This window comes from Sphaerodactylus townsendi, linkage group LG14 (genome assembly GCF_021028975.2).
Source record: "Sphaerodactylus townsendi isolate TG3544 linkage group LG14, MPM_Stown_v2.3, whole genome shotgun sequence".
In the NCBI taxonomy this organism is placed as follows: Eukaryota; Metazoa; Chordata; class Lepidosauria; order Squamata; family Sphaerodactylidae; genus Sphaerodactylus; species Sphaerodactylus townsendi.
The window spans coordinates 16,328,649-16,346,806 of NC_059438.1; the positions used below are offsets into that span (position 1 = coordinate 16,328,649).

The 18,158-nt window shown below is 59.9% G+C and overlaps 1 protein-coding gene across 1 annotated transcript in view; it reads right to left on the minus strand.

Moving 5' to 3' along the window:
- Positions 1-17,243, minus strand: part of LONP2 (lon peptidase 2, peroxisomal) — a 40,759-nt gene extending 23,516 nt beyond the window's left edge. The window contains exons 1-5 of the mRNA XM_048516069.1: positions 17,098-17,243; positions 15,733-15,855; positions 14,338-14,492; positions 13,130-13,224; positions 12,475-12,755 (exon numbers count right to left, since the gene is read on the minus strand). Coding sequence (XP_048372026.1) covers positions 12,475-12,755; positions 13,130-13,224; positions 14,338-14,492; positions 15,733-15,855; positions 17,098-17,235 — 792 coding nt within the window. The 5' untranslated portion in view covers positions 17,236-17,243. The remainder of the gene's footprint in view (positions 1-12,474; positions 12,756-13,129; positions 13,225-14,337; positions 14,493-15,732; positions 15,856-17,097) is intronic.
- Between the last annotated feature and the right edge of the window lie 915 nt (positions 17,244-18,158).

Sequence of the window (18,158 nt, forward strand, 5' to 3'; positions counted from 1 at the left end):
AGAAAAGAACCACTTCTAGCAAGATATAAAGCCCAAGGGAGAGTTCCAGCAAATCCAAAAGCCCGCATGCCATTTTGTCTTCTTTTGCTTGGTTTTAGCAAAAGATATTACATAATGTCTGTTCGGACATTTTGCTGTGGACCAAGGCAGCCGGACACGTCTTTTGTCTGCAGCTAGAACCGTATCTTACATCTAATGGCTTCCTTTCTGTTGCTCCAGCTCCAAATGCCATTATAAAACTGATTTCTTTGGGGGTGGGGGTGGGGATAAGAAAAACCTTGACATCTACGGAATCTTTAATGTAAACCCGAAAAGAATGATCAGATTCCAAGCTTTCCCGCAGCGCATTTACTTCTTGCCGTTAGATCAGACTTGCTTGGAAGAGACACGCTGAGCTCCCTTCCTGCTGGGGACCTGGCAGAATGAGGCTTTCGTCCTCAAACTACCGACGTCTCACATGGGAGAGAGGAGGCCGGCGGGGGAGCAGGAGCCGAGCCGCTCTCAAATCTTTTGCAGAGGTTTCTGAATCTAGCATTTTTTTAAAAAAAGTATGACAAATACATGGTGCTCCGCGTCAGACAAACAACAGAAAATCACAACCCTTCACTGTTGTACGTGCTTACAGGCATATCCAACCTGCTTTAAAACCACGTCTGTTGCATTTCAAGTGTACCCGGAAGGAGTTACTGTGATCACAGGACATGCTTGCTGTAAACCCTTTACGGTAAGCAATGTTGTGTGTGTTGCTGTGCATTTGTGTATTGGGGTAAACTTACCTTCGGAAAGTTCTTCCTCGTCGCGCCCAGAGGCGGCAATTGCATTTGGCGAAACAAGTTAAAACCCCAAAGCAAGAAAAAGTTCACGGATGCTTCTTTTCCGTAACAGAGAGGGGTGGTGAAATATGCCACTTACATTTCCAACCATCATAGAGAAGTCATCATCTAACAAGTGCGGGGATGCGGGAATTCACACCAGGTATGAGTTGGGGAACTTGCACGCAGCAAGATTGGGGCAGTTTATTATGGTTTTGTAAAGTAAAGGTACTGTAGGAGGGGAAAGCCCTGTTTTGGATAGCCCTGCCTAGATTGATCTCATCACATCAGGGATGCTAAGCATGGTTGGAATGGGAGACCACCAAGGAAGTCCAGGGCTGCTACACAGAGGCAGGCAGTGGCAAAACACCTCTGAATGTCTCTTGCCAGGAGGAAGAGGAGGAGGAAGAGGAGGAGGAGGAGAAGAATTTGGATTTATATCCCGCCATTCTCTCCTGTAAGGAGACTCAAGGTGGATTACAAGCTCCTTTCCCCTCCTCTCCTCTCCTCTCCCCACAACCGACACCTGGTGAAGTAGGTGGGGCTGAGAGAGTTCAGAGAGAACTGTGACTAGCCCAAGGTCACCCAGCAGGAATGTAGGAGTGGGGAAACACATCTGGTTCACCAGACAAGCCTCTGCCACTCAGGCGTAGGAGTGGGGAATCAAACCCGGTTCTCCAGATTAGAATCCACCTGCTCTGAACCACTACACCACGCTGGCTCCCAGTGGAGTCACCATATCTTGGCTGCGATCTGACTGTACTTTCCACCAAGGGGAAAAATTAGAAGTTGCCGCTGTGGCACGCTGGCATGTGCTTCACCTGCCCACCCGGTCAAGCAACCCCTGCCAAACGCCCTTCCTCCTCATGCCAACTGACACTGCTTTATGATGCTCACCACGGATCTGGGTAAAGTTTGTTCAACAGCTAGGTGTGCCATCTTGGTGTTTGCTGTACACAAAACCTGGAGGTACCTGCACAAGGTTACAGCCACACTGCACTGGCTTATTCAAGACTTGCAGATCACCACCCACATGGTGGCTTAGGACACGGAGCACTTAAAGTGCACACGCTCCCTTCTATCATTGATTTATTTCATTCATGCCTTCCCTTTCCCCCCAATGGGAACCCAAGCTGACTTATACTGCTCTTCTCGCCTCCAGTTTTATCCTCACAACAGCCCTGTGAGGTAGGTTAGGCCAAGAGTATGCGGCTCGTCCAAGGTCATCCAGGGAGCTAACCATTAAACCACACCATCTCTCTTATTTGATTAGGAAGATCGTGCCTTTCAAGATAGAGCAATAAGTTCAGAGGGGTGGCAGAGGCACGCTTAGGCCCCTTCCGCATGGCACAGGGAGAGCGGGTTGCAGGTGGAATAAAGTAACCCGCTCTCCTGTTTTCCCGTTCTTCAATCAGTATCTTGTTAAATTCAGGAAATCTTACAACAAATCACGGCTCTTTCCAAGACTGAGGCTGCATTTTCTCATTTTAGAAAGGTGTCTGATCAGAAGGCAGTGGTTGGGTGAGGAACAGTGGGACTTGGGTTCAAATTCCGTGCGTACCCATTAAGTTCAGTGTGCACCGTAAGAACCTTGGAACAGTAACGCACCAAGTTCTCTTTCAGCCTAGCATAGCTCACAGAGCTGCAAGGAGATCGAAAGGGAGGGTGGGAATACGGATCTTGAAAGAATGCAGGGATGCAAAGGCCAATAAAAATGAGTTCCTCTCCTTTCAACACTTGCTTATTGCTCCACTTCAAAAATATGTTGGATCGCCCTTGCAGACATTTCATGGTCTGCCTGAATATTTTTGCTCAATTTCCCCCACTTGAGAATGCTCCCCAGCAAGCACTTGGATCCTTTTCTGTTTACGCCGACCTTCAACAGGGGTCATCTAAATATAGAACAAATGTTCCCTTGTTGACGAAAAGTAACTGGAAATAGGAAGACATTCTGCTCCGCTCAAGCAACAAATGCGCCTCGGTCCACCATCTGGACGATTCAGATATCCAATTCTGGAAGGGGGAGGGGGGGGAAACCAAAAACTCTGCCTTTTGGCTGCAAAGCACAGGAGGCGGGAAAACACTCGTTTTCTTTCAAGCGGGTCCCCAGTCTCGCTGAGTCAATTTCCTGAACCTTTTCTCAGCTTTGTCACAGCAGCCTGAAATACGTCTTCAGCTCTGCGCGAGGCCAGTGCCTCTGGGGCTCGCATCTAAGCATTCTGGAAGCCGGTGACTAGGAAATGGGAAATTCCTCTTTGGCTCTGGAACACAAGCGCGTGCCCCAGTGTAAAATATTTCAACAGAACTTGGAACGAACACACAGGCCCTGGAAGCCGGTGGGGCCACACCCCCCCCCCCCCCCAAGGGCCGGCCCACCCCCCCCCAACGCTTTCCCCCCCCCCCCACCCACCCACCCCCCCCCCCCCCCCCCCCCTCCTCTCCCCCCCCCCACCAAAAGGCACTGTGTAAAAATGAGTGATAATTCTTGTGCTCGTTCGGGACTATATTGTAAGGTGGAAGCACACAACTTTCTCAACCGCTGCACCTCAACTGACTGAACTATCATCTTTATGTGGAGCAGAGTGTCCTTAGTTTTTTTTGTTTGTTTGTGTGTTTTTTGGCAATAGCCGTTTTGGGGTTCGTTTCTTTCCGGACTTCTTCCCCCAACAAGCTAGCTTAGGCCCGTGGTGGCGAACCTTTGGCACTCCCGATGTTATGGACTACAATTCCCATCAGCCCCTGCCAGCATGGTCAATTGGCCATGCTGGCAGGGGTTGATGGGAATTGTAGTCCATCCCCCCCACCCCCCCCCCCCCACCCCCCCCCACCACCCCCCCACCCCCACCACCCCCCCCCCCCCCCCCACCCCCCACCCACCCCCACCCCCCCCCCCCCACCCCCCCCCCCCCACCCCCACCCCCCCCCACCACCACCCCCCCCCCCCCCCACCCACCCCACCCCCCACCCCCCCCCCCCCCCACCCCCCCCCCCCCCCACCCCCCCCCCCCCCCACCCCCCCCCCCCCCCACCCCCCCCCCCCCCCACCCCCCCCCCCCCCCACCCCCCCCCCCCCCCACCCCCCCCCCCCCCCACCCCCCCCCCCCCCCACCCCCCCCCCCCCCCACCCCCCCCCCCCCCCACCCCCCCCCCCCCCCACCCCCCCCCCCCCCCACCCCCCCCCCCCCCCACCCCCCCCCCCCCCCACCCCCCCCCCCCCCCACCCCCCCCCCCCCCCACCCCCCCCCCCCCCCACCCCCCCCCCCCCCCACCCCCCCCCCCCCCCACCCCCCCCCCCCCCCACCCCCCCCCCCCCCCACCCCCCCCCCCCCCCACCCCCCCCCCCCCCCACCCCCCCCCCCCCCCACCCCCCCCCCCCCCCACCCCCCCCCCCCCCCACCCCCCCCCCCCCCCACCCCCCCCCCCCCCCACCCCCCCCCCCCCCCACCCCCCCCCCCCCCCACCCCCCCCCCCCCCCACCCCCCCCCCCCCCCACCCCCCCCCCCCCCCACCCCCCCCCCCCCCCACCCCCCCCCCCCCCCACCCCCCCCCCCCCCCACCCCCCCCCCCCCCCACCCCCCCCCCCCCCCACCCCCCCCCCCCCCCACCCCCCCCCCCCCCCACCCCCCCCCCCCCCCACCCCCCCCCCCCCCCACCCCCCCCCCCCCCCACCCCCCCCCCCCCCCACCCCCCCCCCCCCCCACCCCCCCCCCCCCCCACCCCCCCCCCCCCCCACCCCCCCCCCCCCCCACCCCCCCCCCCCCCCACCCCCCCCCCCCCCCACCCCCCCCCCCCCCCACCCCCCCCCCCCCCCACCCCCCCCCCCCCCCACCCCCCCCCCCCCCCACCCCCCCCCCCCCCCACCCCCCCCCCCCCCCACCCCCCCCCCCCCCCACCCCCCCCCCCCCCCACCCCCCCCCCCCCCCACCCCCCCCCCCCCCCACCCCCCCCCCCCCCCACCCCCCCCCCCCCCCACCCCCCCCCCCCCCCACCCCCCCCCCCCCCCACCCCCCCCCCCCCCCACCCCCCCCCCCCCCCACCCCCCCCCCCCCCCACCCCCCCCCCCCCCCACCCCCCCCCCCCCCCACCCCCCCCCCCCCCCACCCCCCCCCCCCCCCACCCCCCCCCCCCCCCACCCCCCCCCCCCCCCACCCCCCCCCCCCCCCACCCCCCCCCCCCCCCACCCCCCCCCCCCCCCACCCCCCCCCCCCCCCACCCCCCCCCCCCCCCACCCCCCCCCCCCCCCACCCCCCCCCCCCCCCACCCCCCCCCCCCCCCACCCCCCCCCCCCCCCACCCCCCCCCCCCCCCACCCCCCCCCCCCCCCACCCCCCCCCCCCCCCACCCCCCCCCCCCCCCACCCCCCCCCCCCCCCACCCCCCCCCCCCCCCACCCCCCCCCCCCCCCACCCCCCCCCCCCCCCACCCCCCCCCCCCCCCACCCCCCCCCCCCCCCACCCCCCCCCCCCCCCACCCCCCCCCCCCCCCACCCCCCCCCCCCCCCACCCCCCCCCCCCCCCACCCCCCCCCCCCCCCACCCCCCCCCCCCCCCACCCCCCCCCCCCCCCACCCCCCCCCCCCCCCACCCCCCCCCCCCCCCACCCCCCCCCCCCCCCACCCCCCCCCCCCCCCACCCCCCCCCCCCCCCACCCCCCCCCCCCCCCACCCCCCCCCCCCCCCACCCCCCCCCCCCCCCACCCCCCCCCCCCCCCACCCCCCCCCCCCCCCACCCCCCCCCCCCCCCACCCCCCCCCCCCCCCACCCCCCCCCCCCCCCACCCCCCCCCCCCCCCACCCCCCCCCCCCCCCACCCCCCCCCCCCCCCACCCCCCCCCCCCCCCACCCCCCCCCCCCCCCACCCCCCCCCCCCCCCACCCCCCCCCCCCCCCACCCCCCCCCCCCCCCACCCCCCCCCCCCCCCACCCCCCCCCCCCCCCACCCCCCCCCCCCCCCACCCCCCCCCCCCCCCACCCCCCCCCCCCCCCACCCCCCCCCCCCCCCACCCCCCCCCCCCCCCACCCCCCCCCCCCCCCACCCCCCCCCCCCCCCACCCCCCCCCCCCCCCACCCCCCCCCCCCCCCACCCCCCCCCCCCCCCACCCCCCCCCCCCCCCACCCCCCCCCCCCCCCACCCCCCCCCCCCCCCACCCCCCCCCCCCCCCACCCCCCCCCCCCCCCACCCCCCCCCCCCCCCACCCCCCCCCCCCCCCACCCCCCCCCCCCCCCACCCCCCCCCCCCCCCACCCCCCCCCCCCCCCACCCCCCCCCCCCCCCACCCCCCCCCCCCCCCACCCCCCCCCCCCCCCACCCCCCCCCCCCCCCACCCCCCCCCCCCCCCACCCCCCCCCCCCCCCACCCCCCCCCCCCCCCACCCCCCCCCCCCCCCACCCCCCCCCCCCCCCACCCCCCCCCCCCCCCACCCCCCCCCCCCCCCACCCCCCCCCCCCCCCACCCCCCCCCCCCCCCACCCCCCCCCCCCCCCACCCCCCCCCCCCCCCACCCCCCCCCCCCCCCACCCCCCCCCCCCCCCACCCCCCCCCCCCCCCACCCCCCCCCCCCCCCACCCCCCCCCCCCCCCACCCCCCCCCCCCCCCACCCCCCCCCCCCCCCACCCCCCCCCCCCCCCACCCCCCCCCCCCCCCACCCCCCCCCCCCCCCACCCCCCCCCCCCCCCACCCCCCCCCCCCCCCACCCCCCCCCCCCCCCACCCCCCCCCCCCCCCACCCCCCCCCCCCCCCACCCCCCCCCCCCCCCACCCCCCCCCCCCCCCACCCCCCCCCCCCCCCACCCCCCCCCCCCCCCACCCCCCCCCCCCCCCACCCCCCCCCCCCCCCACCCCCCCCCCCCCCCACCCCCCCCCCCCCCCACCCCCCCCCCCCCCCACCCCCCCCCCCCCCCACCCCCCCCCCCCCCCACCCCCCCCCCCCCCCACCCCCCCCCCCCCCCACCCCCCCCCCCCCCCACCCCCCCCCCCCCCCACCCCCCCCCCCCCCCACCCCCCCCCCCCCCCACCCCCCCCCCCCCCCACCCCCCCCCCCCCCCACCCCCCCCCCCCCCCACCCCCCCCCCCCCCCACCCCCCCCCCCCCCCACCCCCCCCCCCCCCCACCCCCCCCCCCCCCCACCCCCCCCCCCCCCCACCCCCCCCCCCCCCCACCCCCCCCCCCCCCCACCCCCCCCCCCCCCCACCCCCCCCCCCCCCCACCCCCCCCCCCCCCCACCCCCCCCCCCCCCCACCCCCCCCCCCCCCCACCCCCCCCCCCCCCCACCCCCCCCCCCCCCCACCCCCCCCCCCCCCCACCCCCCCCCCCCCCCACCCCCCCCCCCCCCCACCCCCCCCCCCCCCCACCCCCCCCCCCCCCCACCCCCCCCCCCCCCCACCCCCCCCCCCCCCCACCCCCCCCCCCCCCCACCCCCCCCCCCCCCCACCCCCCCCCCCCCCCACCCCCCCCCCCCCCCACCCCCCCCCCCCCCCACCCCCCCCCCCCCCCACCCCCCCCCCCCCCCACCCCCCCCCCCCCCCACCCCCCCCCCCCCCCACCCCCCCCCCCCCCCACCCCCCCCCCCCCCCACCCCCCCCCCCCCCCACCCCCCCCCCCCCCCACCCCCCCCCCCCCCCACCCCCCCCCCCCCCCACCCCCCCCCCCCCCCACCCCCCCCCCCCCCCACCCCCCCCCCCCCCCACCCCCCCCCCCCCCCACCCCCCCCCCCCCCCACCCCCCCCCCCCCCCACCCCCCCCCCCCCCCACCCCCCCCCCCCCCCACCCCCCCCCCCCCCCACCCCCCCCCCCCCCCACCCCCCCCCCCCCCCACCCCCCCCCCCCCCCACCCCCCCCCCCCCCCACCCCCCCCCCCCCCCACCCCCCCCCCCCCCCACCCCCCCCCCCCCCCACCCCCCCCCCCCCCCACCCCCCCCCCCCCCCACCCCCCCCCCCCCCCACCCCCCCCCCCCCCCACCCCCCCCCCCCCCCACCCCCCCCCCCCCCCACCCCCCCCCCCCCCCACCCCCCCCCCCCCCCACCCCCCCCCCCCCCCACCCCCCCCCCCCCCCACCCCCCCCCCCCCCCACCCCCCCCCCCCCCCACCCCCCCCCCCCCCCACCCCCCCCCCCCCCCACCCCCCCCCCCCCCCACCCCCCCCCCCCCCCACCCCCCCCCCCCCCCACCCCCCCCCCCCCCCACCCCCCCCCCCCCCCACCCCCCCCCCCCCCCACCCCCCCCCCCCCCCACCCCCCCCCCCCCCCACCCCCCCCCCCCCCCACCCCCCCCCCCCCCCACCCCCCCCCCCCCCCACCCCCCCCCCCCCCCACCCCCCCCCCCCCCCACCCCCCCCCCCCCCCACCCCCCCCCCCCCCCACCCCCCCCCCCCCCCACCCCCCCCCCCCCCCACCCCCCCCCCCCCCCACCCCCCCCCCCCCCCACCCCCCCCCCCCCCCACCCCCCCCCCCCCCCACCCCCCCCCCCCCCCACCCCCCCCCCCCCCCACCCCCCCCCCCCCCCACCCCCCCCCCCCCCCACCCCCCCCCCCCCCCACCCCCCCCCCCCCCCACCCCCCCCCCCCCCCACCCCCCCCCCCCCCCACCCCCCCCCCCCCCCACCCCCCCCCCCCCCCACCCCCCCCCCCCCCCACCCCCCCCCCCCCCCACCCCCCCCCCCCCCCACCCCCCCCCCCCCCCACCCCCCCCCCCCCCCACCCCCCCCCCCCCCCACCCCCCCCCCCCCCCACCCCCCCCCCCCCCCACCCCCCCCCCCCCCCACCCCCCCCCCCCCCCACCCCCCCCCCCCCCCACCCCCCCCCCCCCCCAACCTGAACATCTGGAGAGCCGCAGGTTCCCTACCCCTGCCCTAGGGGCTCTGGGCAGTGTACAACAACATCAACCTATATCCAGTTTATCATAAAATAAACAATTATTACATACATTAAATCCATTAAAACCATTAAAACAGCGGTCAATACGATAATACGATAATACGATAATAACAGGCGTCACATAACCCAATTAATTAAAAAGCCTCCCCAAAAGGAGGGAACGGCCAGACTCCTCCTTAGGAGAGTAGCGTAGATGTAAACAAAAGAATGGTTAAGGTAAATGGGTAAAGGGGGGGGGGCACCCTAATCAGCGACTGGACACTCCAAAGGCCCAGCGGAACAACTCAGTCTTGCAAGCCCAGCGGAATTAATTAAGGTCCCGCAGGGCCCGGACAGCTGGTGGAAGAGTGTTCCACCAGGCTGGGGCCAGGGCCGTAAAGGTCCTGGCCCGTGTGGAGGCCAGCCGCATCATTGAGGGGCCAGGAACCACCAGCAAATTGGCCTCTGCTGACCGCAGAGGCCAAGTAGGGGCATATGGGGTAATGCGGTCTCTCAGGTACGAGGGTCCCAGGCCGCGTAAGGCCTTAAAGGTCAGAACCCACACCTTGAGAACACTTCACACACACAGGCACGCAGAAATATAAGAAGCATGTTTTTAAAATAGCCTTTTATTTTATTGGGTTTAGTGTGAATTCCAAAGTTCTGCTGAACAACACATGAACAAAAATTGAACTTTAGCATCGGGCTCCAAAACCTTTATTCTGCGGAGAGCCTTTAAAAACTGCCTCATTTATTCCCACCAACACAGCCATGCCCTTTCGTTGCTGCTGTTCTGTTTTTTTTTACAGCAGCTCAACTCTCAGTATGTGGCCTGATGGAAACTATTTCTGCGGTTGCTGCCAGGGACATGCGAGGTGATAATTAAATGATTATATAATTAAATGTGGCAATTACAAAAGGCATTTTTCCCACCCCACCCTCCGTTTGCTTATGCTAATTATCACAAGTCAACTTTTCTGAATGAGAGAAAACTGCTCACTGGGACTTTCAATTTAAAAATTACGTTCGGTTAGCAAAAAAGGGTATATGCCGGGACACTGGCAGACAACTAGAAAACAGTCGATTTAGGACAGGGGTCCGAGAGGAGGAACCGAGCCCAACCCTCCCGTTAGAGAATCCACACTGAGCTGACATTCAGAGGTTATTCCAAAGCATCAAAAACCGGGCTTGTTCATTTCAAAGAAGCCAGATCGATGCTAAGAGCAAAACTGAAATTCTGAAGCTGTGCCCTAATTTTTGAAAATCGTTTTAGTCTCAATGGTTTAGCAAAGAATGAGACTGGAATTCTGAAGTGGTCTCCATTCTGATTTTCAAAAAAATTGTTTTGGTCTCAAATGCAACACATTTTTTAAAAAAAGTTTGTCCAAACAAAAACCCGTAGGGTTGCCAAGGTGAAGAGAGGTTCAAGGGTAGTTTGCCACTGTCTTCTTCTGCATAGCGACCCTGGTATTCATTGGTGGTCTCCCATCCAAGTACTAGCCAGGGTCAGGGCCGACAGTGTATGACTGGCCGGAAGTCATCCAGCAAGCTTCCAGGGCACACATCGGGACTTGAACCAGGGTTTCTCAGACCGTAGTCCAACACCTTAACCACTACACTACACCAGCTCTCGAAAAGGGGCTAGATTACCCTATTTTGCCAAAGCAATGAGATATGATCTTAAAGATTATACCCACTGTCTCCAAGGATCTTGAATTGAGACTTATTCAGCAAAAATTCTGTTTAGGATACACTGGACACCACATAGATTTTTTTAGCAAAGGATCAAGTAATATATCTCATTGTTGGCTTCCTAACTCACACGATGCCTCCCTTAAATTCTGCTTTGGCCATGTCCAGTAATTAGTGTTTTTCCCCCTAGGAAGAAGCTATTACTCATATCAACTTTGCATTAGAATGTTCACTGATTTTCAAGGATGCTTTTAAACTATCTGCCCATCTCTTGGAGGCTAACCGATGGTCAACGAAAATGAACGCTCTGTGCCTTCCCTACAGCTAAAAGACTTGCATTACAACACCGGAGAGCCCATTTCTTGTGAATGATTGGACTGAAGACCTTCAAACTCTATAAATATTTGAACATGTGGCATATGGATGATAACTGCGTATGAACATATTTGGAAACTGTTTACAGAAACATACATTCGCCATCACTGAAACCTAGATTCACCATCACTGTTGTCATAATTTTGTCCTTATGTATGTCTAGATATATATTCTTTTCTTTTAAAAATCTTGTTACTGGATTTTAAGTTTTTCCCATTTGTTTTTTATTTTTGTGGGTGGGGGGGCAGAGAAATGAAAACAAAACTGATTTAAAAAGAAAGGCCTCTCCCTGTGATCTTAATTCCCAGGCAAGAAGATATGGGAGAAGACAGATGCCCTGGCCCCGAGCAGCGTAGGGCTTGCTACTTAGTAAATCCATCACTAGATAAAAACTCTGATACTACAGTATCGCTGGACCACAATCCAGAGGTTCTCCCAAGACGTCTTTCATCTTGTCATCACCCCAAAGCAACTCCTTAAATAATCTGGCATGCTTCTTTTAATACTAAAGGGAATTTCAAAAGTGAATTTCAGTGGAACCCAAGGAGATGCTTGGGGAGTGCCTCCAGGGGTTTCAAGAGAGAAAGAGAGCGTGCCCAGCAAAGAATGCAAGACCTTGTGCCCAGAAAGGGACCCTCGGTCTTGAAGCTCTGATCTTCCAGAATGTAGCTAACAGAACTAGCAGACTATCAAACTGAGGTCCTAGCACTGTTAGCCAAGTATTTCCTCTTCTATAAGTTCCATGGAAAGCTTTTAACAACCTCTAGTGGCTCCCAGGTGAACAGCAACCAGCCATAAATACTTTTCAAAAGAGTTTCAGACAGCAGCGGCTGAGCAATGCATCCTCTGATTCTATGGCCCCTTCCGCACATGCAGAATAATGCACTTTCAATCCACTTTTCAATGCACGTGGCAGCTGGATAGCAAAATCTACTTGCAAACAATTGTGGAAGTGGATTGAAAGTGGAGGAGTGGGGAATCAAACCTGGTTCTCCAGATTAGAATCCACCTGTTCGTAACCACTACGCCACGCTGGCTCTCATAAGAAACTCAGAATGCTGCTGCCAACATGAGCAGATAAGACTAATGGACCAAGGGTCTTGTTACATACGAGGAAACTTCATGTGTTCAATACTGGCTTTGAATACCACTTTTAGGCCCTGTGCTCCCACTACAAATACTGCTAACACCAACACCAAGAGCATTTCCGTCTGTTAATTATAACTGCTCCTCATCTGTCCTATGAAGACTATTTGTAGGAGGAATTCAGGTCAGCTTCATTCCTCCTTGGCAACAAAGAGTGATGAAACAATGTACATGTACAATGGGATGTGCACTTTGCACCATGCCTCCTTCCACTGGGAAGCCATGACATATATCACAATGAAGATGAACCGGGGAAAAAAAATCTAATATGAATGTTCTAATATGAGAGCCAGCGTGGTGTAGTGGTTAAGAGTAGTGCTTTCTAATCTGGAGAACCGGGCTTGATTCCCCGCTCTGCCACTTGAGCTGTGGAGTCTTATCTGATGAACCAGATTAGCTTGTGCACTCCAACACACACCAGCTGGGTGACCTTGGGCTAGTTACAGTTCTTTGGAGCTCTCTCAGCCCCATTCACCTCACAGGGTGTTTGTTGTGGGGTGGGGGGTGGGTGGGAAGGGAAAGGAGATTGTAAGTCCTTTGACTCTCCTTACTGGAGAAAAGGGGGGGGGGGATATAAATCCAAACTCTTCTTCTATAGTCCTAACCCACAGAGCATTTCCGAGAGAGATACCTGTGGCCTCGGATGTCGGACTGGTCGCACACTCCCCCCAAGGCAATGCGATGGAACTCTCGGCCCAAAGTCTTTGCCACGGACCTCCCCACGCTGGTCTTCCCGACTCCAGGAGGGCCCACGAAGCAAAGGATCGGGCCCTTCAGGTTGCTCTTCAGCTGCCTGACAGCCAAGTACTCCAAAACTCTCTTCTTCAACTTCTCCATGGCGTAGTGGTCATTGTCCAGGAGGATTCTGGCCGCGCGGATATCCAAGCGGTCTTTGACCAAAAGAAAAGAACAGAGCGAGAAAGGCGAGTGGGCACAGCGCCGCTCCTCAAACATACAAGAACTGGCAACCCAAACGACACGGCAAATATTTAGGGGCAAAAACCAAACAAAGCTGCCTTGTACTAAAGTCAGAGTCATAGTCAAATTGTCCACTCAGATCAACCACAGGTCTCCAAGGTCTAGGGCTGAGGTCTTCCCCATCACTTACTGCCTAGCATTTTCAACTGGAGAGGCCGGGGATTGAGCCTGGAACCTTCTCCACGCAAAGCGGATGCTCTACCTCTGAGCCACAGCCCCTTCCCAATCTCCCCCATACATTTTTGGAATGGTATTCCATCCCAGCCGGTGAAACGGCAGACTGTACCTCTTGTACTTTTATTCCACGGCAGCTCCACCATCAGCTCCAAATAATTTCGAGTTAAGGCATATTCTGGCATTGACTGAGGCATCTTCTTCAACCTGGAAGCACAGATCTACTGTTCACAGACAGCCTTATTTCAAACTGTCAGACGCAAAACAAGGCGTAGTGGTTAAGAGCAGGTGCACTCTAATCTTAGGAACCGGGTTTGATTCCCCGCTCTCCCACTTGAGCTGTGGAGGCTTATGTGGGGAATTAGATTAGCCTGTGCAGCCCAACGCATGCCAGTTGGGTGACCTTGGGCGAGTCACAGCTCTTCGGAGCTCTCTCAGCCCCACCCACTTCACAGGCTGTTTGTTGTGAGGGGGAAAGGGAAAGGAGAATGTAAGCCCCTTTGAGAAAGGAGATTGAGAAAGGGAGGGCATAAATCCAAACTCCACTTCTTCTTTTTTACCAAAAGACGACAGGAAATTTGTGAATTAATCTGCCATTTCCTGGACCTTCTCCTCTGCTTGGGTCCTAGTGCCTTGGGGACAGAACTAAGAACATAAGAACATAAGAACTAGCCTGCTGGATCAGACCAGAGTCCATCTAGTCCAGCACTCTGCTACTCGCAGTGGCCCACCAGGTGCCTTTGGGAGCTCACATGCAGGATGTGAAAGCAATGGCCTTCTGCTGCTGCTGCTCCTGAGCACCTGGTCTGCTAAGGCATTTGTAATCTGAGATCAAGGAGGATCAAGATTGGTAGCCAGAGATCGACTTCTCCTCCATAAATTTGTCCAAGCCCTTTTTAAAGCTATCCAGATAACTAGGTAACTAGGTAAGTACTAACTAGGTAAGTACTAGGACCCAAGTGGAGCATTCTAGAACAAAGAAGGTTCAGGAAATGGTGGATTAATTCACGAATCTCCTGCCACTGTTAATTCACAAATCTCTTGTCTAACGCTGATAGCTATGATAGCTGATACTGTCACAATTTTAGTTCAGATTCAAAGATTAAAAAGCTCCCTATGATGCCAGTTGGGTTTCTTATGAGGACTTCCAGCCTTCTTCTAAATCTGAGATTAAATAAATATCTAGGATGACCAGATCTGCCTGAACAAACTTGCCACGCAGAACCCAATTCTTGCAGGGCAAGAACCACATGTGTATAAAATAAAAATGGTTTTAGGCAGCCTTTTCAAAAAAGTCCCACGCTCAGAGAAGCAACCTACCTCTTTACCTCTTTGACGCACACTTTGAGAGCCTGCTCGGGCATACTGGAGGTGCGGATTTTCTTCTCAAGCACGACGATGTCATCATGGTCTTCGTCTTCCTCCTCGTCGTCCGCAAGGTGAGCAATCCTTCGAATGGGACGTATAGCGACAACCTACAAAAGGCGAGATGCAGGATGCTTTGAGGATCCACATCCGGCAACATCAACTTCAATTAAAGTGGATCACGACAGCAATCCATTCTCAACTCCTTCCCGTAAAACAGCAGCTCGTCAAAACTGAGCCAAGCAGATAACATACAATTAAGGGTCTGTGTTTTAAAGAACAGTTCTCCTGATATGCTTAACAGACAGAGGTTGCTACGCTGTACATATGATAGGCGTTCTCATTCCACTGTATAATATTGGAGGCACCTTGAAGTAGTTGGTGATATAATCGAAACATGCATTTTCCTTTTTCTGTGGTTGGTTGCACATAAGCAGTAATAATGACAGTCTGCATTCATACAGAGCTTCCCAGCATTTATTTCCTGCTTTCCTACACAGACAGCATGATGTAGTGGTTAAGAGCAGGTGGATTCTAATCTGGAGAACCAGGCTTCATTCCCTTAGCTTAGCGGGAAGAGTCAACATTTGTTTACTGTTGTTCTCCCAGCAGGGGATCCTAAGGGTCTTACACTATTCTCTTCTCTTCTTGTTTCAGCCTCATAACAACCCAAGGTCACCAGTGAGATTCCAAAGCAGAGCTGGGGATTTGATCCCAAGTCTCTCAGATCCTAGTCTGACGCTAGGACCAACTCATGATGCCACCTGCCCTCCACCACAGCCCCAATCCCAACCAGGGACCTCCAGCAGCTATTCTTTCCTGAGCAAAATGCACAGCACATCTTTTCCCAAGTCTCCTTAGGACTCCTAGCGAGTTGCACTCTGCGAGTGGCTTGCCTCAGGGCACCTTGTGAGTCACGAAAGAGAGCAATTTTGAACAAGGGTTTCCCCGATTTGAAGCTTGATCTCTGCCGTGTCATCCCTGCAGCCAAAACAAGCATGTAATGCTCACAAGCTGAGCTTATCTCCAGAGTGCACATGGGAAGGGGGGCGGGGTGTCTTGACAGACACCTCTAATTTTAACACAAAGTGAACAATTTACTCTGCTCCCCTCAGATCTGTGCTGATTAGCACTTAGATGAGGGGAAAAATTACAACTGCCTAGCTTCAGTGTGACTGTTTAATTATGGAGGCGGTATAATTTAACTTCTCTTTAACTGGCAGTCTTCCACTCCTGCTTAATCATAAACTAGACATTTTTTTAAAAAAAACCCTCTTCATTTGGTCTTGCCGCTTCAGATATCTATACTGCCATTTAAAACCCTTGAAATAAAGAACGGAACAAACGCACCCTTTTGTCATCATCTTGTTTCGGTTTTCGGGTTTTCTGAAGCAACTTCAAACCTTCGATCTGCCGCATGAGCAACGGGATGGTCATCTTGAATCGCTCCTCCAAGCCAACGGCGTCTAGAATCTAACAGGAAAAGAACACAGCTGTGCGGTTTTCAGTAGTTGGTCCTGTTTCTCAAATAGGTTGGGCCGTTGTGGCCCTTTCCTACACACCCAGGGTAATGCTGATCACCACTTTCGGATCAGGAAGGAACTGTCCTCCAGACCAGACTGGCCAGGGATCCTGGAGGTTTTCTGCCTTCGTCTAGGCCAGTGATGGCGAACCTTTTCGAGACCGAGTGCCCAAATTGCAACCCCAAACCTACTTATTTATGGCAAAGTGCCAACCTGGCAATTTAACCTGAATACTGAGGTTTAGTTTAGAAAAAACATTTGGCTCCGAGGCGTGCGTTCCTCGGGAGTAAGCTTGGTGGTAGTCGGTGGCTTTGTTTTGAAGCAACCATGCAACTCTTTGAGCTGGTGAATCACGACCCTAGGAGGGTTTACTCAGAAGCAAGGCCCATTGCCAGCAACCAAGCTTACTCCCAGGTAAAGGATCACGCTTTAGTTCTTCTCATGAAAATCAGTGGGGTCTAACAGCACTTAACAGGGTTACCTACACTGCTTCCCCAAAACTAGGTCTTAGGTTTAACGCTAATAATCGAGCCCAGCGGCCCAGGCCAGCCTAGATGTGGGGGGGGGGGGGACTCTGTTTGCGCGTGCCCACAGAAAGGGCTCTGAGTGCCACCTCTGGCACCCGTGCCATAGGTTCGCCACCACTGGTCTAGGCAAAGAGCAGGGGTCACTGGGATTGGGGGGGGGGGGAATAATTGTGAATTTCCTGTGTGGTGCAGAGGGTTGGAATACATGATCTTTGAGGTACCTTCCAGCTGTTCCTATCATTCTGTCCCTCCTTGCCCAATACAACAAAGATATTTACTCTGCTGTATCTATCAGTGACCACTTTAAGAGAATATCAATGTACAACTTGCAAGCAGCAGAAGAAGAGTTTGCAGGAAGTGGGGGCCATCCAGATCACAGAAGGATCCAACGACTCCCGTTAATTCCTCCTCTTATCAAAATAAATTGTACTTATTAGGGAGTATAAGGCACTAAAGAGATAACTTATAGCTCAATTACCTGAGCTGCATATTACAACCATTTAATTTTTCACAATTTATGGTGATAGGCTTCAGGCAATTATCGTGTTCCCTGCTTACTCTTATTTATCATTTTGACAGACAGGGAATTTGAAAGCAAGCGGGGAGGGTGTGAAGGGGGGGAGAACAGCATTGCGCTCGGCCTAAACGGCAGCAGCCTGTTATACCTGCAGTTTTTCTTGGTTACTGGTGCGGATGATGGAAGTTAATATATCCGGCAGAGCTTCCCGAGGCAGATTGTCCAAGAGGCGTCTCAGTTTAGCCACGGCAGGGACCGACACGTCCAACATTTCAACCAGCTTCATAAGGGAAAGGAGCAAAAGAAGAAGTATTAAACACTTTTTTTAGTACGGTATCATTTTGGATCCGGGAAGAAGAAGAAGAAGAGTTTGGATTTATATCCCACCTTTCTCTCCTGTAAGGAGACTCAAGTTGGCTTACAAGCATCTTTCCCTTCCTCTCCCCCCAACAGACACCTTGTGAGGTAAGTGGGGCTGAGGGAGCTCCAAAGAACTGTGACTAGCCCAAGGTCACCCAGCAGGAATGTAGGAGTGCGAAAACACATCTGGTTCACCAGATAAGCCTCTGCCACTCAGGTGGAGAAGTGGGGAATCAAACCATGTTCTCCAGATTAGAATCTACCTGCTCTTAACCACTACACCACGCTGGAACCTGACGGCATCACAAGAAAATGAACTTCTAGGGAACCCTTTGCCTCTGAATTTCAGCGGCTGAACAACCATTCGCCTCCAGGCGAACGCCCTGCAGGAATCTACCTGAACAAGTCAAGCTAACCGACTTCTTGAGGTCAATTAGAACTGCTGACTACAGAGCTGAAGGGCTTTTTTGAAGCACAATCTGCATGCCTTTCTGATGCAATTATCATCAGAGTTCCTTGCTCGCTTTGCTTGATGCGCACTATCTTTGCCTTCTGCCCTGGGGCAAGAGGGAGCTTGCAGCCAGAATCACAGCTGCTTGGGAGTGCACGCAGCTCTGAATCACGTCCTAAAATAGCACACCTTAAGTTACCTGGTGGGCTCCCCCTGACGGAATCTGGAAGGGTCAGCAAAACGACAGACCAAAACCACGTTTGCCTTGTTTTGCCTTATAGGACACCATTTCCATTACCGGAAGGGGTCACAGAATCATAGAGTTGGAAGAGGCCCCAAGGGCCTTCAAGTCCAACCCCCTGCAATGTGGGAACAGGTTCTCACACAATTTGACGGCA